Source organism: Rhinolophus hipposideros (assembly GCF_964194185.1).
Source record: "Rhinolophus hipposideros genome assembly, chromosome: 11".
Lineage (NCBI taxonomy): Eukaryota > Metazoa > Chordata > Mammalia > Chiroptera > Rhinolophidae > Rhinolophus > Rhinolophus hipposideros.
The window spans coordinates 73,541,040-73,556,826 of record NC_138057.1 but is presented as its reverse complement, the minus strand read 5'-3'; the positions used below and the strand labels follow the sequence as shown (position 1 = coordinate 73,556,826).

Here is a 15,787-nt window from a genome sequence, read left to right as displayed (position 1 = left end):
AGCTTACCTGTCTGTGCCTCATTTTCCGCAAGTTACATGGAACGAGCTTTTGATAAGAACTGAATGACTGAAAGTAAGTAAAATGTAGAATAAGCACCAGTAGGCTCCTAGTACATGGTACTTGTTACCCATTTCCAAGGCATTCTCGGACTCAGCGTAGCAGCCATCGGGACGTCCAGCTCCGTCTCGCACACAGTGCCCACTCTCGGGGAAATCAGAAAAGGCGTCTCCTCCCTCCTACCAGGACTTCTCCCTGTTGATGCCACTCGACAGACACATAGATTGGCAGTTTGCAGCCCCAGCTTGGCTGGCTGGACATCCTTGGGCAATGCATGCTTACACAGTCATATGTGGTAGCTCCAAAGTGTGGCCAATAATGAAATTGGTCCCTTACATACAGGGTGACCATATGTGCCATTTTATGCCTTTTGCCCGGGCATCATATGCTCTCTTTTACATCTATAAGATCTTTCTACTTAACCAGTGCACAATGAAATAAAGACCATTCTAAAGAAATGAGCTTAGATCTGTGAGGGGGTAGGAGTATTGAATGAGATTGGGAGTGGTGGATAGGCAGGAGAAAAATGGAGATGGATTCTAGCAGTGGATAAATAGTGTGATTAAAAATTGAAAACTCAGGCTACACACAATCTTGTACTTCCACAGACTGTGGAGAGTTGCTTCCAGGTGGTGGGCTCTTCGTTTTCCTTATCATTCCTTTATTCCTCCCTCCCCTCACCAAACATGAGCACCTTGTCAGCACAAGACTCCCTTTTCTGTTCCAGTAGGATCATGGCTTATGACCACAGCCTCTAAGCCATGACTTACCAGCTAGATTTCCATGGAAGATGGAACCAAGTTTAAAGCATGACCTTCTCACTTAAGGTTTAAGAGAAATGTTAACCCTCGGCCATACACCAGATTCCATACCCAAGAATGACAAGAGCCAACAGAGAGATGGGCAAGTAGCCTTCAGTAACTGAGAGGCAGATGTCATAAGAGCCTCTCTGTATATCAGAAGTCCTGGGGCCAGAGCTTTAGATCTCAGCTTCTATTTTAAAAATTGGGAAAATATAGGGGGAAAAATAACCCTGGGGTATAAAGACCTTTCTTCCTAACTATGTGACCTGGAGCACATTAACTTAATCTCTGTGGAACCTTTCCACTCCTGGGCTTGGGGATGACCGTACAAGCTCACAGAGTTTTTTTGTGACAGTGAAATAGCCTCACAAATGTGAACCACCTAGCAGTGGGCCTGCCCCAGAGTCAGCCTTTGTCAGCTGTTTTGCCTTATTCCCTTCCCCAGAGAAGATCAGGAGAAGTACCGGTGTCTCGTGATACTTCAATGACTTTCTCCTTTGGAATTTTTTTTTATTTGCAGAAAGTCAGAAACATGGCCCTGGATGACGTCGTGATCCTGAACGTGGACACCAATACCCTGGAGACACCCTTTGACGACCTCCAGAGCCTCCCGAATGACGTGGTGTGTAATGAGATGAGCCCGTGGGGTTCTGAGTCCCCCCCCCCATGGGAGTGCATGCGGTGGAACGAATGTGACATGCCCCTATGGGGAAAGGAGAGGGGGATGGCGATGGCTTTCCTGGGGCCGAAGAAGGACACTGTGTTTCTCTGATCTCTTGGGAACCTTTGTCCCAGTGAAGAAAGTTGGGAGGTGGTTCACTTTTTAGGCTTTCTTTTGCTCTCAGAACTTTCATCTGAAAGGCTGTGAAGAGACCCAGGGCCTAGACAGCTCCCCTTTCTGGGGCAGCTTGGGGGGTCTTGTCGTCCCGCCCCAGCACAGCGTTCCCAGAGGTGGGCACGAGGGCTTTCAGTGTGAGGGATTTGGAGCACTTCAAACCTACATTTTTTTCCTGGACCATCATCAAACAGCCATTTTCCCACTTAGCAGGGTATCTCCTGACAGTGCTCTGAAGGTGGCTTCATGTCCCCTACCTCTTTCTTTGTACCTCAAGTCTAGACAGGACGTGGGCTCTAGTGAGCAAAAAGCTACTGGCTGCCGCATTTGCCAGGCTAACACGTGACCTCATCCCTGCCTCGTGATGCTCCTCAGAGCTGCCTCGTGGTGCCTGTTTGAAGCAGACCCAGTGTCCCCCATTGTCCCCGTGAATGAGGCGGATTGGGCTCGCTGGGAAACAGTTTCGATGTTTCCGGTTTGATCTCCCTGGTTCTGCCTGCAAGAAGATCTGTAGAGTTCTTCTGACTTCCAGATGGAGTAGTGTGCTGCTGAGGTGGGACAGGGTTTGTGTCGTGGCCGTGGCCCTGCCAGGAGTCCTGGTGGCACCGGGGGTTAGCTGTCTGAAACGCGTTGCTGTTTGCTGGTGAATGACTTGCAACAAGATTTCATACTCCTCTGCGCATAACTCACTGTGAGATTTTGAGGGTGTCATTTGTGCTCGGTAAAGATGTTCCATTTGTAGCATAATTAAACAATGGGTACCCTTCATTGACTTCCTGTATGCTAAGCATTGTACTAAGCATTTGTCACTGACCTCTCATTTCCTCTTCAAACACTCTAAGGAAGGTAGTTTTCTTATTCCCACTTTACCCAGAGTTAGAAAGAGGGGGAACCAAGAAGTGAAGCCACTCTGTCACTCTACAGAGCCACCCACTCCACTGCCTCTCTAGGCGCTTTCTGCATTCACGATCGCATTCAGTTAGCCTCACAGTGCTACGGAGTAGGTGCTGTCCTTTTCACAGGGAGAAAAGCACCTCAGAGAGCACAGACCTTCCAGCCCGGCTGAGGCAGAGCTGAGCTTGGAACCCGAGTCTGGACAGCACCAAAGCCTGTGCTGCTTCCTCTCCACGTCTCCTGGTGCCCACGCTGATGCAGAGAGGTCAGAAGTAGGAAAGATAAAAGTACCAGACACTGTGAGGTTTGCTTTCCATCATGTCCCAGCAGGGGACGTGGTTAGTACCTTAGGGCCTCCTGACCATAATTTGAGTTCCTTTTGTCCAAGGACTGCTACCCCAGTTCCTTTCGGTGGCAAAGCGCTCCTTTTAAGCCACAGGTGTCTTAGGTATGGACCTTGTAACTGCTAAGTGAATGTGGTAAGTGAGCCTGAGACATATCATGTGCAAGGAGTGGCCAGGGGCCTGGGGCAGCCCCGGATGAGTGTCTGGGTGCTCAGAAACCATGGAGTCAGCTGACTGGTCCCCTCTGCAGCGCTCTGTCCCCATGCTGGGCGTGGGGTACAGAAATGCAGCCAACCTAGGCCCCTCCTTCAAAGAGCACCTCCCAGTAGGAGAAGCAGATATGTCAATTACATGTGTATCACAGTATACCAAAATAGAGCCCACAAAGGAAGTAGAAATCAGGCACAGAAAGGTCTAGGGGTCAAAATTTGGAGGAGGGTAATGGAAGCTTCCTGAGGATGGCACGTTCCAAGATGCCTTTGAAATGATCGACGAAGTAGCCTCAAAGAACCAGAGTCACTAGGGCATGTTACTTTCCCGCTCAGACTCAGCTTCCTGTCTTGAAAAGAGAGTACGGGGTCTATTATTATGATCGTTCTGGCAAATAAGTGAGATGGCCATGCCCGCCAGACGCTTTACGCAGTGCTCGCGTGTTGTCAGCATTCAGTAAATGGCACCCGCATTTGTTTTTAGTAAAATCGTTGTTAATAATTACAGCCAGGGTGAGAGTTCTCAGCCTGTGCATGAAGAGCACCTCCTCATTTCCAAGCTCGTTTGTGGCAGGGTTGAGAATGTTCTATAGCAGTGGTTTCCAGCATGGGGCTGTCGACCCATTAGAGACTCCACAGATAGTCACGGGAGGGAATGTGGTCCGTGGGGACTTACTGTGGAATCCATAGGTTTGATTCTGTCAGTCTGTGTGAGCTGTTGAGTCCTTGAGAGGAGAAGCCACGCCCTGCCCAGCTTCGAATCCCCTGCATCTAGCACAGACCCAGGTCCTGGCAGTGTATCCGCATCAGCCTACCCCAGGTGACCTCCTAATCTCGCCTTTTGCCGAAACTGCTCGTTGACTGTGTCGGGCAGATTCTGCTGCTTCAACATTCTCCAGTCCTCTTCTCCATCCCTCCTAAACGCCACCTGATCGAGCTCTCGTTTCTCTCCTGCTGTCACCAGCAGCCTCTGAACTGGCTCTTGGGACTCCAGCCCTTCTCCCTCATGCACCAAAGTGACCTCCTTACAACATAAAGTTAACTGTATTTTCCTCCTGCTTAAAACCATTTCGTCAATGAATATAATTTTTTAAAACTGTATAAAGATAAAAAATCCTTCCGTAACTTCCCAGTACCTGCAGCAAGTTCCTTTTGCCGGCTTCAGAATTAGAGAGACCTGTATTTAAATCTTGGCTCCGTCACTTACTAGCCATGTGATGTTGGCCAAAATTACTTAAGCTCTCTGAGCCTTGGTTTCCTCATAGGCTGTTGTGAGAATTAAATGTAACGTATGTAATGTATGTAAAACACATCCGATGAGCGCGATAGATTGTAGTTACTGGTGATGAATTACAGTTGCAAATGAAGACTAGCTTGGCGTTCAAGGTCCGTGATATGACCCTCCTGTTTCTTTCCATAGCTTGAGCTTTCTCCCCTCCTTGCTTGAAACCCTATGTTATAGGTGTTTGGAACCGGTAGTATTTCTCCCAAGCTTCTGTGTTGTTTCATAACTTCATACGTTACATAGAGAGTTTCTTTTGCCCCAAATGCCCTGCCCCATCTGTCAATCTTTCACTCATTCTTCAAGATGTAACTCTAAACTTTAGGCGATAAAAACCTTCCCTGAGCTCTCCAAGTAGATTTAACAGTATCTTTCTCTGTGTCTGTCCCCACAGCCCTTTATATTGCTTGTATAATTATACTGATCATCCAGCGATCATTTATTACACATTTCTGGCTTTCCCCTTTCGTTATGAGTTCTTTGAGTGCAGGAATCAAGTTTTATTCATCTTTGTTTCCCGGGTATCTAGCAGCCACTGAATAGATAGAGGGAAGGATGGAGGGGACATATGGATTGGGTTATTTTGGTAGATGAAATCTTGCAAAACATGGCGTCCGTGCTGGAAATTTTATTACAAGAGGCCTTTGTTCTGCTTCTAGCCATGATGGAATAATTGGAGCTAGATTGCTCCCCCCGACAATAATAACTGAAACTCAGGACAAATAGGAAAACAACTGTTTTTCACATATTAGACAACAGGTAGTGCAGGAGTATGACCTGTGAGAGAAAGGAAGCAAATGAGGTGAGGCCTGTGATCCCCTGGGCTTCCTGCCTTGAGGCATTTTCTGGACCCTGGGCAAGGCGTGGGATCCCCAGCAAAGCGCAGCCGTCTTGCTGAGTTGGGGGGTTAGAAATCTGACTTTGAGGGAGAGGTGATTTAAATGTGTGGATCAGGGTACCAGACAGGAGGGAGCTACTCCGCAAACGAGCTCCAGAGATCTGACTGGGTCCTCTTAACTAATCTGCTGACAACTGATCTGCCCACATGTGGAGTGCAGCTCACAGGCTAGGACTCATCCAGGTTCTGACCAGCCCGGATAGAGATCTTGTTGATCACTCGGGACAATCACCTGAGACCGCAGGAGCCATGCCGTGGTAGTGCGCTAAATTAGCTCTCGAGTCAAGATTATTTTGGCCCTGCCCTCACAGCTTAAAATCAAGCCTTGAGGAGCATAGGAGAGGGCTTCGGGGATACTGGTAATGTGTCGATTTTTTTTTTTTATCTCAGTGCCAGTTCGGTGGGCAAGAATTCGTGAAGCTGAACACAAATGACATTTGTATTTTTTATTTATTTTTTATTAAATTTCAATAAAAAGTTTTAAACAAAATTGTTTCTTAAAAAAAATAAAAAAAGCCTTGAAAGGATCAACCTGATATGTGAGAAATTCAACCTCCTGTCAAAATAAACTTCAACCCTCTTTAAAAGAAGACAACAAAATCCAATATTCAACAACACAGCATTCACAGTAACTAGCATCCTGTCAAAAATGTACTAGACATGTTGAGAAGCAGAAAAATGTAACCCATAACCAAGAGGAAAATTAGTCAATAGAAACGAACTCAGAAATGACAGACGTGATAGAATTAGTAGACAAGGACTTAGTGATAGACATTATAAAGTTTATAAATATATATTCATGAATTTAAAGGAAGACCTGAACTAATGAAGAGAGAAATGGGAGATATGAAAAGAATGAAAGGGAACATCTAGAGGTGAAAAATATAATACCTGGGATGAAAACTTCACTGATAGGATTAAAAGGATATTAGACACCACAACGTAAAAGATCACCGAGCTTGAAGACATACCAATGAAAACTATCCAGTATGAAGCAGAGAAAGGAAAAAAACTGGAAAAGATTGACAGAGGCTTCAGGACCCATAGCCCTATATCAAGAGGACTAATAATATTCATGTAATTTGAGTCCTAGAAGGAGAGCAAGGTGGGGAAAGTAAAAACATATATACATTTAAAGAGATTATAGTCAAAATTTTTTTTTGGATGAAAATGATTAACTCAGAGTTATGAGAAGCTCAATAAACCTCAAGCATAATGGACCCAAACAAAGCCACACAAAGGATACATCATGAAATTACTCAATATCAGTGATAAAAAAGAAAAGCTTAAAATCAGCTAGAGAAAAATAGACATTATATAAGAGAAAGAAGTAATGGCAGAGGACTTTTTGTAAGAAACTACACAGTCACAGATAATGGAATGATATTTTTAGAATAATAAAAGTAAATTTTACCAAGCTAGCATGTTACGTCCAGTGAAAATATCCTTCACACACAAAGGCAAAAGTAAGACTTTTTCAGAAAAATAAAAAGCGAGGGAAATCATTGTCACCAGACCTACACTACAAGAAATGTTCGAGGACGTTCTTCAGATGGAAGAAAAATGATACCACAGAGCGCCTTGGACAATAAGAAGTGAAGAGTGCCAGACGTGAGTCACTGTGGTGGAGAAATGGCAGACCCTACCTTAATCAAGCTGCCAAGTATAACGTCACCAGTGATGTCGTGCCTGTCACGTGACTGATACGCACTGGGAAGGATCCGTCACCTCTCTGCTATTCTTCCCCAAACCCCAGTCAAATCACGGCAGAAACTGCAGATAAGCCCAAATTTAGGAGCATTCTATAAACTACGTGACCAGTACTTCTCAAAACTGGTAAGGTCACAAAAAACATAAGAGAGACTGAGGACCTGTCACAGACCAAGGGAGACCAAGACAGCATGACAGCCAAATGCAACGTGGGATTGCGTTGGGTCCTAGGGGAGAAAAAGGACCTTAATAGGAAAACTGGTGAAATCACAGTACAGTTGGAGTTTAGTTAATAATAATGTACCAGTGTTGGTTTCTTAGTTTTGACAAATATGATAATAGAAGATATATTAAGAGAAACTGGAACTGGGAGAAGACTATGTGGATCCTCTCTATATCGTTTTTGCTACTTTTCTGTAAATCAAAATATTTCAAAATAAAAGGTACACTTTTTATAAAAAAAAACAAAAGGAAAGAGAAAAGGAAATAGGGGAGTGTTATGAGCAACTTTATTCCTATAATTTTGATAAATTAGATGAAATCAACAAATTCCTTAAAATACACAAATTACAGAAAGTGACTCAAGAAGAAATAGAAAATAGAAGAATAGTACTGTTTCTGTTAAAGAAATCTGAATTTGTAATTAAAACATTCTCACAAAGAAAACTCCAGGCCCAGATAGTTCATCAATTAATTCTATTGTACATTTATGGAAGAACTAATGTAATCTAACTTTTCCAAAAAACGAGGAGAAAGGAACACTTCCCACCTTATTTTATGAGATCAGCATTACCCCGACATGAAAATCAAACAAAGAATTTACAAGAAAACTATCGACCAATATGCTTCATAAATACAGATGTAAATATCTTGAACAAAATATTAACAAATTGAAGCCAGCGACACACATAGGATGCCAGAAAAATGTCCACATACTTTAAGAAGGAAAAAACTGTATTAGAATTGTAAAACCACGAATAATGCTAGCATTCATTTGGTTAACACCATCTTTTAAGCGAACATCATACTACACGTTGCTACCGTAATTCAATTCAACTTCAAAAAGTAGTACAGAGATAACATTTCTTAAAATGGGTACATTTTTTTTTTGGCATTCTTGGTATAAAAAGGATAATACATCATGATCAGATGAATAAAGGATGGTTAAATATTTGAAAATAAATCAATGTGATTTATCATATCAACAAACTAAAAAAGGAAAACTATATCAAAACATGTGGAAAAATGTGTTTTAGGAAAAATTCAACACTTGTTCATGATGGAAGCTCTTAACAAACTAGGTATCTTCGTTGTGATAAAGAGCATCTAGGAAACTACAGCTACCAAAAGGACTGATGAAAGACGGAATGCTTTCCCTCTGTGAATGAGAACAATAAAGGATGTCTGCTCTTCCCATTTCTATTCAGCATTGTACTGGAGGTTCTAACCAGTTCACTAAGACAAGAAAAAGAAATAAAAGCCTTAAAGATTAGAAAAAAGAGGGAAAAAATGTCTTCATTCAGGCAACATGGTCATATATATGGAAAATCGTAAGGAATCTCATAAATGAATTTAGCAAGGGTCAAGGGCAGTATACAAAAATCAAATGTATTTCTGTATACTAGTAATGTGCAATTGAAAAGGAAATTTTTAAAGTACCATTTAAAATAGCATACTAAATGTGAAATACTTAGGAATAAATTTACCAAAATATGTGCAAGATTTGCATACTGAAAGCTATAAAACGTTTCTGTAAAAAATTTAAAAGACCCAAACAAATGGAGAGATATTCCATGTTTTGGATTAGAAGACTCAATATTTTTAAGATGTTAATTTTTCCTTAATTCAATATAATCCCAACCCAAATTCCAGATAGATTTAGGAGGAAAAATAGTAATAAACTTGATGAGCTGATTCTAAAACATCTATGAATATGCGAAAGATCTAGAATAGCCAAAACAATGTTGAAACAGAACAAAGTTGCAGAATGTAAATTACCCACTTTTAAGATTTACTATAAAGTTACGGTACATGTAGATAGACAGTGTAGTTAGACATACAGTTCAGTAGAACAGAATGAACAGCTCAGAATTAGACCTACACATAAATGGTCAATTAATTTTCAACAGATAGCCTAAGTAATTCAATAGAGAAAAGAAAATATTTTTCAACAAATGCTACAGGAATATTTGAATATATACATATGGGAAAAAATGAATCTTGACTTTCACCGCATGCAAATATTGGTTTAAAATGGATTATAGACCTAAACATAGAAGCAAAAACTATAAAATAAACAAAAGAGAATGTAGGAGAAAATCTTCATGGGGTAAGAAAGAGTTCTTAGATAAGAAACAAAAAGTGCACACCATAAAAGAAAACAGGAGAAATTGAACCTCATGAAAGGTAAAAACTTATGCTCTTCAAAGGACACCATTACAAAAAATGAAGAGACAAACCACAGACCAAGAGAAAATACTTCAATACATATATCTGCAAAAGGACTTTTATCCAGAATCTATAAAGAATCCTTAAATTCAATAATAAGAAGACGGCCCAATTAAAAAGTGTGCAAAAGACTTGAAGCGAACCTCAACAATAAAAGATATTCAAATGGCCAATAAGCTCATGGAAAGATGCTCCGTGAGGGTGCAAATTAATTCTCACACTGAGGGGGCCACTATATACTCACTGGTATGGTAAAATAAAAAGACTACACACTTCTTATAAGTGTATATATTAGACATGTTTACTATAAGACCAAGCAATCCCACTCCTAGGTATTCACTCAAGAAAACGAAAACTTATATATACAAACACTTCTATGTGAATGTTTTTAGCAGCTTTGTTTGTAATCACCAAAAGCTGGAAACAATCCAAATGTCCTTTAACTGGTGAGGGTTTAAATGCAGTGATACGCCTATGAAATGGAGTACTACTCAGCAATAAAAAGAAACTATTGATCTTTCCCACAAAATGGGTGAATCTCACATTATGCTAAGCGAAAGAATTCATTTATATGACATTCTGGAATCGACAAAACGTGAAGAGATAGAAATCAGATGAGTGGTTGTCGGGAGCTGGGGTGATGGGTACATGGCTATATGCATCTTTCAAAATTCATAGAAGTCATCACTGAAAGCGGTAAATTTTACTATATGTAACTCATACGTCAGTAAACCTGACTTTAAAAATGTTTAGAGACTGACAATACCAAGTGTTGGAAAGAATGTGGCACAACTGACCTGGTACTCTCATCACTGGTTATGGGAGCATAAAATGGTGAAACCACTTTGGAAGACAGTTTGGCAGCTTTCTATGAAGTTCATCTTACACCTACCATATAACCCAACAACTCAACTCCTAGGAATTTATCCCAGAGAAATGAAAAAATGCATCCAAACGTGAATGTTTGCACGTGAATGTTTGTGGCAGCTTTATTCAGAGTAAACACTTACCTGGAAGCAACCCTGTCTCCATCAGCTAGTAGATGAATAAACAGTGTTAGAGCCCTTATTTTTTATTCCTGAGTCAGTATTCCATTGTAACAGGCTTGTGATACACAAAACAATTTGGATGAATCTTAAATATATTACACTGAGGAAAAGAAGCCAGACACATAAGAAAATGTTGTTTGGTTTCATTTATGTAAAATTCTAAAAGACAGAAAGCTAGACTAGTCGTGGATGAGAGCAGATCAGAGGTTGCCTTGGGCTGGAGTGGAGGCAGGAAATGACTGACAAGGGCCCCAAGGAACATTTTGGGCTGAAGGAAATGTTCTCTTTCTTGGTTGTGGGGTTGTGGTGGTTACACAGATGTGTGCATTAGTCAGAACTCACCGAACTGTGCTCCTTAAATGTATACATTCTATTGTATATAAGTTATGGCTTCATATAGTTAAGTTTTGAAAAGAAGAGGCCTTGGAAATTAACTTTGAAAGGAGGTTCTAATATTGAGTAGGTTTCAGAACAGCTCTGCTGATTTTCACATGATCTGTGAACGTGGGTAAGGGGACGCTTTGGAGGCAGGGTGGCTCTGGCTTTCTGTGAGGTACGTAGACAATTTAGTCTTAAATTCTGTTATCTTATCTCAGTTAGCTTTTTCTACCTGAAAAAAAGTGAGAACTGCAAGGCTAATGCTGTTCTACTTCTCTGGGTTCCATGAAACTTGCAGATGTATTGTTTTCACTGACAGCATTGTATTGTTCCTTAGCTGTGGATTTTATAGGAGGAATATGGCAAGAATAGTTCATCTTCTATTGATCTAAAGGCTTGTTTACAGACTTCTTGTTTACCTCAGCCCACGTGGATGCTGAGAACAGAAATATAACATCCCCTCCCTCTGCAGCCATTTAACCAAGCACTCTTCATCTGTTTCCCTCCTAAAATGTAAAGAACACCTATTGTTCCTTCAAGACTGTTAAGTGTAAGCCAGTGAATAGAGTAGGGCTGTTAGAAAGCTTCGTAAAAGGGAGTTCAGACTCTTCCAGGCTTCCAGTGATGTGGACATTCCATACTTTAGCACTGGGAGCAAGATTTCCAACGGCTTCTAATAGTCTTTGGACTGAAATTTACAGAGGTGTGTGTGTGTGTGTGTGTGTGTGTGTGTGTGTGTGTGTGTGCGCGCGCGCACGCGCGCGCCTTTATTATCTGCTTACTCTCTTTTACTTCATGCTTTCTGTAAGATTGGTTTTCTTTTAAAGCAGGTTTCTTTTATGATATATTTAATAGGACATTAAAATAGGTATTTCTTTTTGACCTAATAATTCTACTTTTAAAGTTCTTGTCTGGCAAATACTTCCAAATGAAGAAAGCCATCTAACCAAATAGCATTGTTTCTGTTAACCAAAGTTGGAAGCAACCTCGATATCCAAAATTAGGGGGAGCGATTAGGATAATCTATCCCACTGCTATTCAATGGCGTGTTCTTTACGGCCATGAGAAATGATGGTTATGAAGAATGTGGGCAACATAGGAAATGCTAAAGATGCAATTGAGTGGAAAAAGCAGACAATGCAGTGATATCTCTACTACGACTATCATGGAGAAAAACAGCCAGATACACAGAAGTAAAGGATTTTTAAAAGAACCTCCCAATTACCAACAGTGGTGCATTAGGATGGTAAAATTATGGGTTAACATTTTTTTCTTGTATTTTCCAAATTTTCTGTGATAAGATTTATTACCAGTTTTATGACAGGGAAAATTACCATCTTTCCGCCTCTCCTGAGACACTTGAATGTCTTGGCTTTAGCCTTTACGGTTTTGTATGTTTTCAGGACCATCGCTTCTTTGTCTTGTCTCTATTCTTTGGATAAAAAGATCACAGATGATTCAATGATGTATTTTAAACCACTTAAACTTCTTGTTCTTCCTTGGTGGAATTTTTGAGGGCTATCCAAGAGGTTTCTAAGCACATAATGAGAGAGAAAAGGCACACTGTGTACTGACCATCAGTGTGAGAAAGGGGAGAAGGCAAGGGAAGACAGCTAGCACGGACAGAGCACCCATAGTGCACCGGGCCTGGGGTGCTGCCAGTCCTTCCGCGTGGCCTCCGGCGTTTTCACAGGCTGGACACTGACCGCAGGCAGCCTCTCGGCCTCACGTGCCATCATGTCACTTCTTGGCCTTGTGGAGAATGGTCCCATTTTCCTGTGCCTTTATGCTCTTCCCTATCTCCATGCTTCTTTCCGTGCTGTTCCCTCTGGTGCACACACCCTTCCTTCTCTTCTGCCTGGCAGAAGCCTATTCCTTGTGTAGGGCGCTCCTCAAATGTCACTTCTGTGATGATGATCCCATGGTTTGACACTCCCTCCTCTAGGTTTCCACATCCTTTTACCCGTACTGCTTTTATACCAGTTACGATACCGCGTTGCTTATTTACTAACTCTTGACCCCCCACCCCCAGCATTTGGACTCCACACAGTGTGAACTCAGCCCTGGCACTGTGTGCGTTCGTTCAGTGGATGTCTGTAGAGAGAGTGAATGAATGAATGAGCCACGTGTGCAACCTGGTTGGAACGTTAGACTGTGGAAAACTCATTTATTTATTCACTCATTTATTTATTAAACATCTGATTCTCTACTTTGTACAAGTATCTGGAAAAGCAAAGATCCCTGAAGATCAGAATTCCCTTTTTCAAGAAAGACAGGAGAACTTGAATGCACATTACAGCTACAATTTACTGGGTATATTGCGGGCCAAGCATTTTGACTCTTTGGCCATGATTAGTAATACCACTGGGATCTTACTTTACAACTTAAAAATGGATTTCTTCAAATTGCACATAGTCACCTATTAGTGAAACCATAAAATCAATTTAGTGGGTCACAACGCATTTTTTTAAATGGAGGAAAAGAAATATCAGAGTGCATCACATATAATACGGGGAAGATTTAATTTATGAAACTTTTTAGTTAACTGCATAATACATGTATACTGGTATACAAAGTGTTACTCTTTGTACGTTCATTACTCCGCATCACAGTAAAAAAATGGAAAGCCATCGATGTATTGTGACCGTTTTAATTAAAATTCATACCTCTTAATGTGTGAACTACCATGCCACTGCATGAATGTACACCATAATATATTTATTTGACCAATCCTCTGCAGCTGTGTGATGGACAGATTTGTAACTCAATCTCTACATCATTTACTTGAATTCCATGAATTCCCACAAGTAGAATTTCTGGATCATGGGTATATAAAACTTTAAGGCCCTTGCTACATACTTTTAAATACCACTACCTCCCCCACTAGATCCATACCGGTTTTCACTTTTATCACTAATACGAAAGTTAGCATTTACTTTTGAACATTATTTAAAATTCATGTAATATTCGTTTTTCTCGTTGCAAGTGTGTGCATGTGTGGCTATTTCAGTCTCCTGTGTTAGGGCCAGCAAGTCCTCTGACTCGTACTTCTTTCCGTGCTATGAAGCCGGAAAGCTGGCAGTGGCTTTCTAACTGCACTCTGTGCCTCAGTCTCTTCTAACTCCATCAGCTCTCTAGTCCTTCTAAAGTCGGGTCTCCCTTAACCTTTCCTCAGTGGTTAATTGCTCTGTCCTTTGTATCCTCAAAGCACGGGGCACAGCGTTCTGTTACAGCGCGAGGCATGTGATGGCGGAATTATTTTTGTCTGTATCCTCTCTTCAAACCCCTCTAGGGTAGGAACCAAAAACTCTTCCTCCTTCATGTTTCTGTCGACCCCAGAGTTCAGTATATAGCGCATACTCAGTAAGTGTTTACTGAATGAATGACTCTGTCCTTTTTAATTGTGACCTTAGGGCTGGGCTGGTTCTTATTACATTCGAATCGGGCTATATCATGTAGTGGACTGTCTTTGGAAGTCCAAAGGCAAAACTGGTGCTGAAGGGCCCTGATTCAGGTAAGCCCAGAGTCCGCTTGCTGCCTCTCCTCTGAAGTCCTCACAGACTCTAGGGTGCTGCCACAGGGCCCCGCAGGAGCTAATGTGCCATTGTAACTCGTGAGTCAGCAATGCTTTTGAGCCCCAAAGCAAAGGAGAACTACTTAGAGAGCAGACTTCACAGGCTGTCTGGCCTGAGCAATCTGTCCTGCAAAATGTCTTAAGTAATAGTAAACTTTGCAAAAGAACTATTCTTAAAATGCCAGTAGGAATTTAAACTGCTGACTGGGAGGAGACAGGCAGGCTCTGACTGCTGAGTATCTTACGTAAATCTGTGTGTACAGGCCTGTAGACTTAGGATTCCTTCTGCCGCGTGGAAGCATGTATTGTTAGCATTCTCTGACGGAATGTTTATTTGTTCAACAGGCATTTCCTATGGGGAGATGTGGGTCAAAGTGTACAAACTTCCAGTTATAACACGAACGCACTCTGAGGACCTAATACACCACATGGCGACTCTCGTTCAGAATACTGCGTTGCGTGCTTGCTATTTGCTGAGAGAGTAGATCCTCAGTGTTTCAGGCACACGGAAAGATAACTATGTGAAGTGATGGATATGCTAATTAGACTAATTGTGATAATTATTTCATAACGGATATGTATACCAATTAATCACATTGTATACTTTAAATATATAGTTTTTCAATTATACCTTAATAAAGCCGGGAAAAAAGAAACAGACAAGAAACGCTCAGGCATTTCCTGAACACCTACTATGTGTCATGCTTTACGTTGGGTATAATGGATGCAGAGATGATTAAGACATAGATCTTATTCTCCGTGGGGTCACAGGTGGTTGGTAGAAGAGCTAATGGAGGGCTGAAACGCCGGTCTTACCTCCACTTCTCCAATCCCAGACCATTCTCTGGTTGTAAACGAAGGCATATTCTGAAACATGAATATCACTCTTCAACTGAAAACCCTCTAATGGCTCCTCATTTTCTTCTGGGTGAAATTCAAGCTCCATAACGTGGCCCCTCGGAATCCATGTGCTGCCAGCCTGTCCTTTCACACCCCCACCTGCTCTCCTCCGCACTTCACACCAGCATCTTCGCTTCTGTCCACAGGAGCCCCCAGACATTCTGGTCCCGTGTCCCAAATGGCAGCTCTATAGGCAGTTCAGGAATGGAGATGACTTACCCAGCCAGAAGTTGTTGGGTGTAGGTTCAGTGTGTTGGGCCTAAGGAACGTGGAGATGTATAGCCCACAGTCGCTGTTCCTGGAAAAGGAGAGATGAGCATACTGGCAGGCGGGAATGGAATGAATGGAGGCTGGAGGTGTGAATGAAAGCGCATGTGTTTGGGCAGGGATTAATGGTCTGGTCCA

The 15,787-nt window shown here is 41.8% G+C and overlaps 1 protein-coding gene across 2 annotated transcripts in view; it reads left to right on the top strand.

Annotated features, from left to right (window-relative positions):
* DENND1A (DENN domain containing 1A) overlaps nucleotides 1-15,787 on the top strand; it is a 481,754-nt gene that overhangs the window by 302,149 nt on the left and 163,818 nt on the right. For both annotated transcript variants that reach the window (XM_081067070.1, XM_081067071.1), the window contains exon 12: nucleotides 1,382-1,483. In XM_081067070.1, coding sequence (XP_080923196.1) covers nucleotides 1,382-1,483 — 102 coding nt within the window. The remainder of the gene's footprint in view (nucleotides 1-1,381; nucleotides 1,484-15,787) is intronic.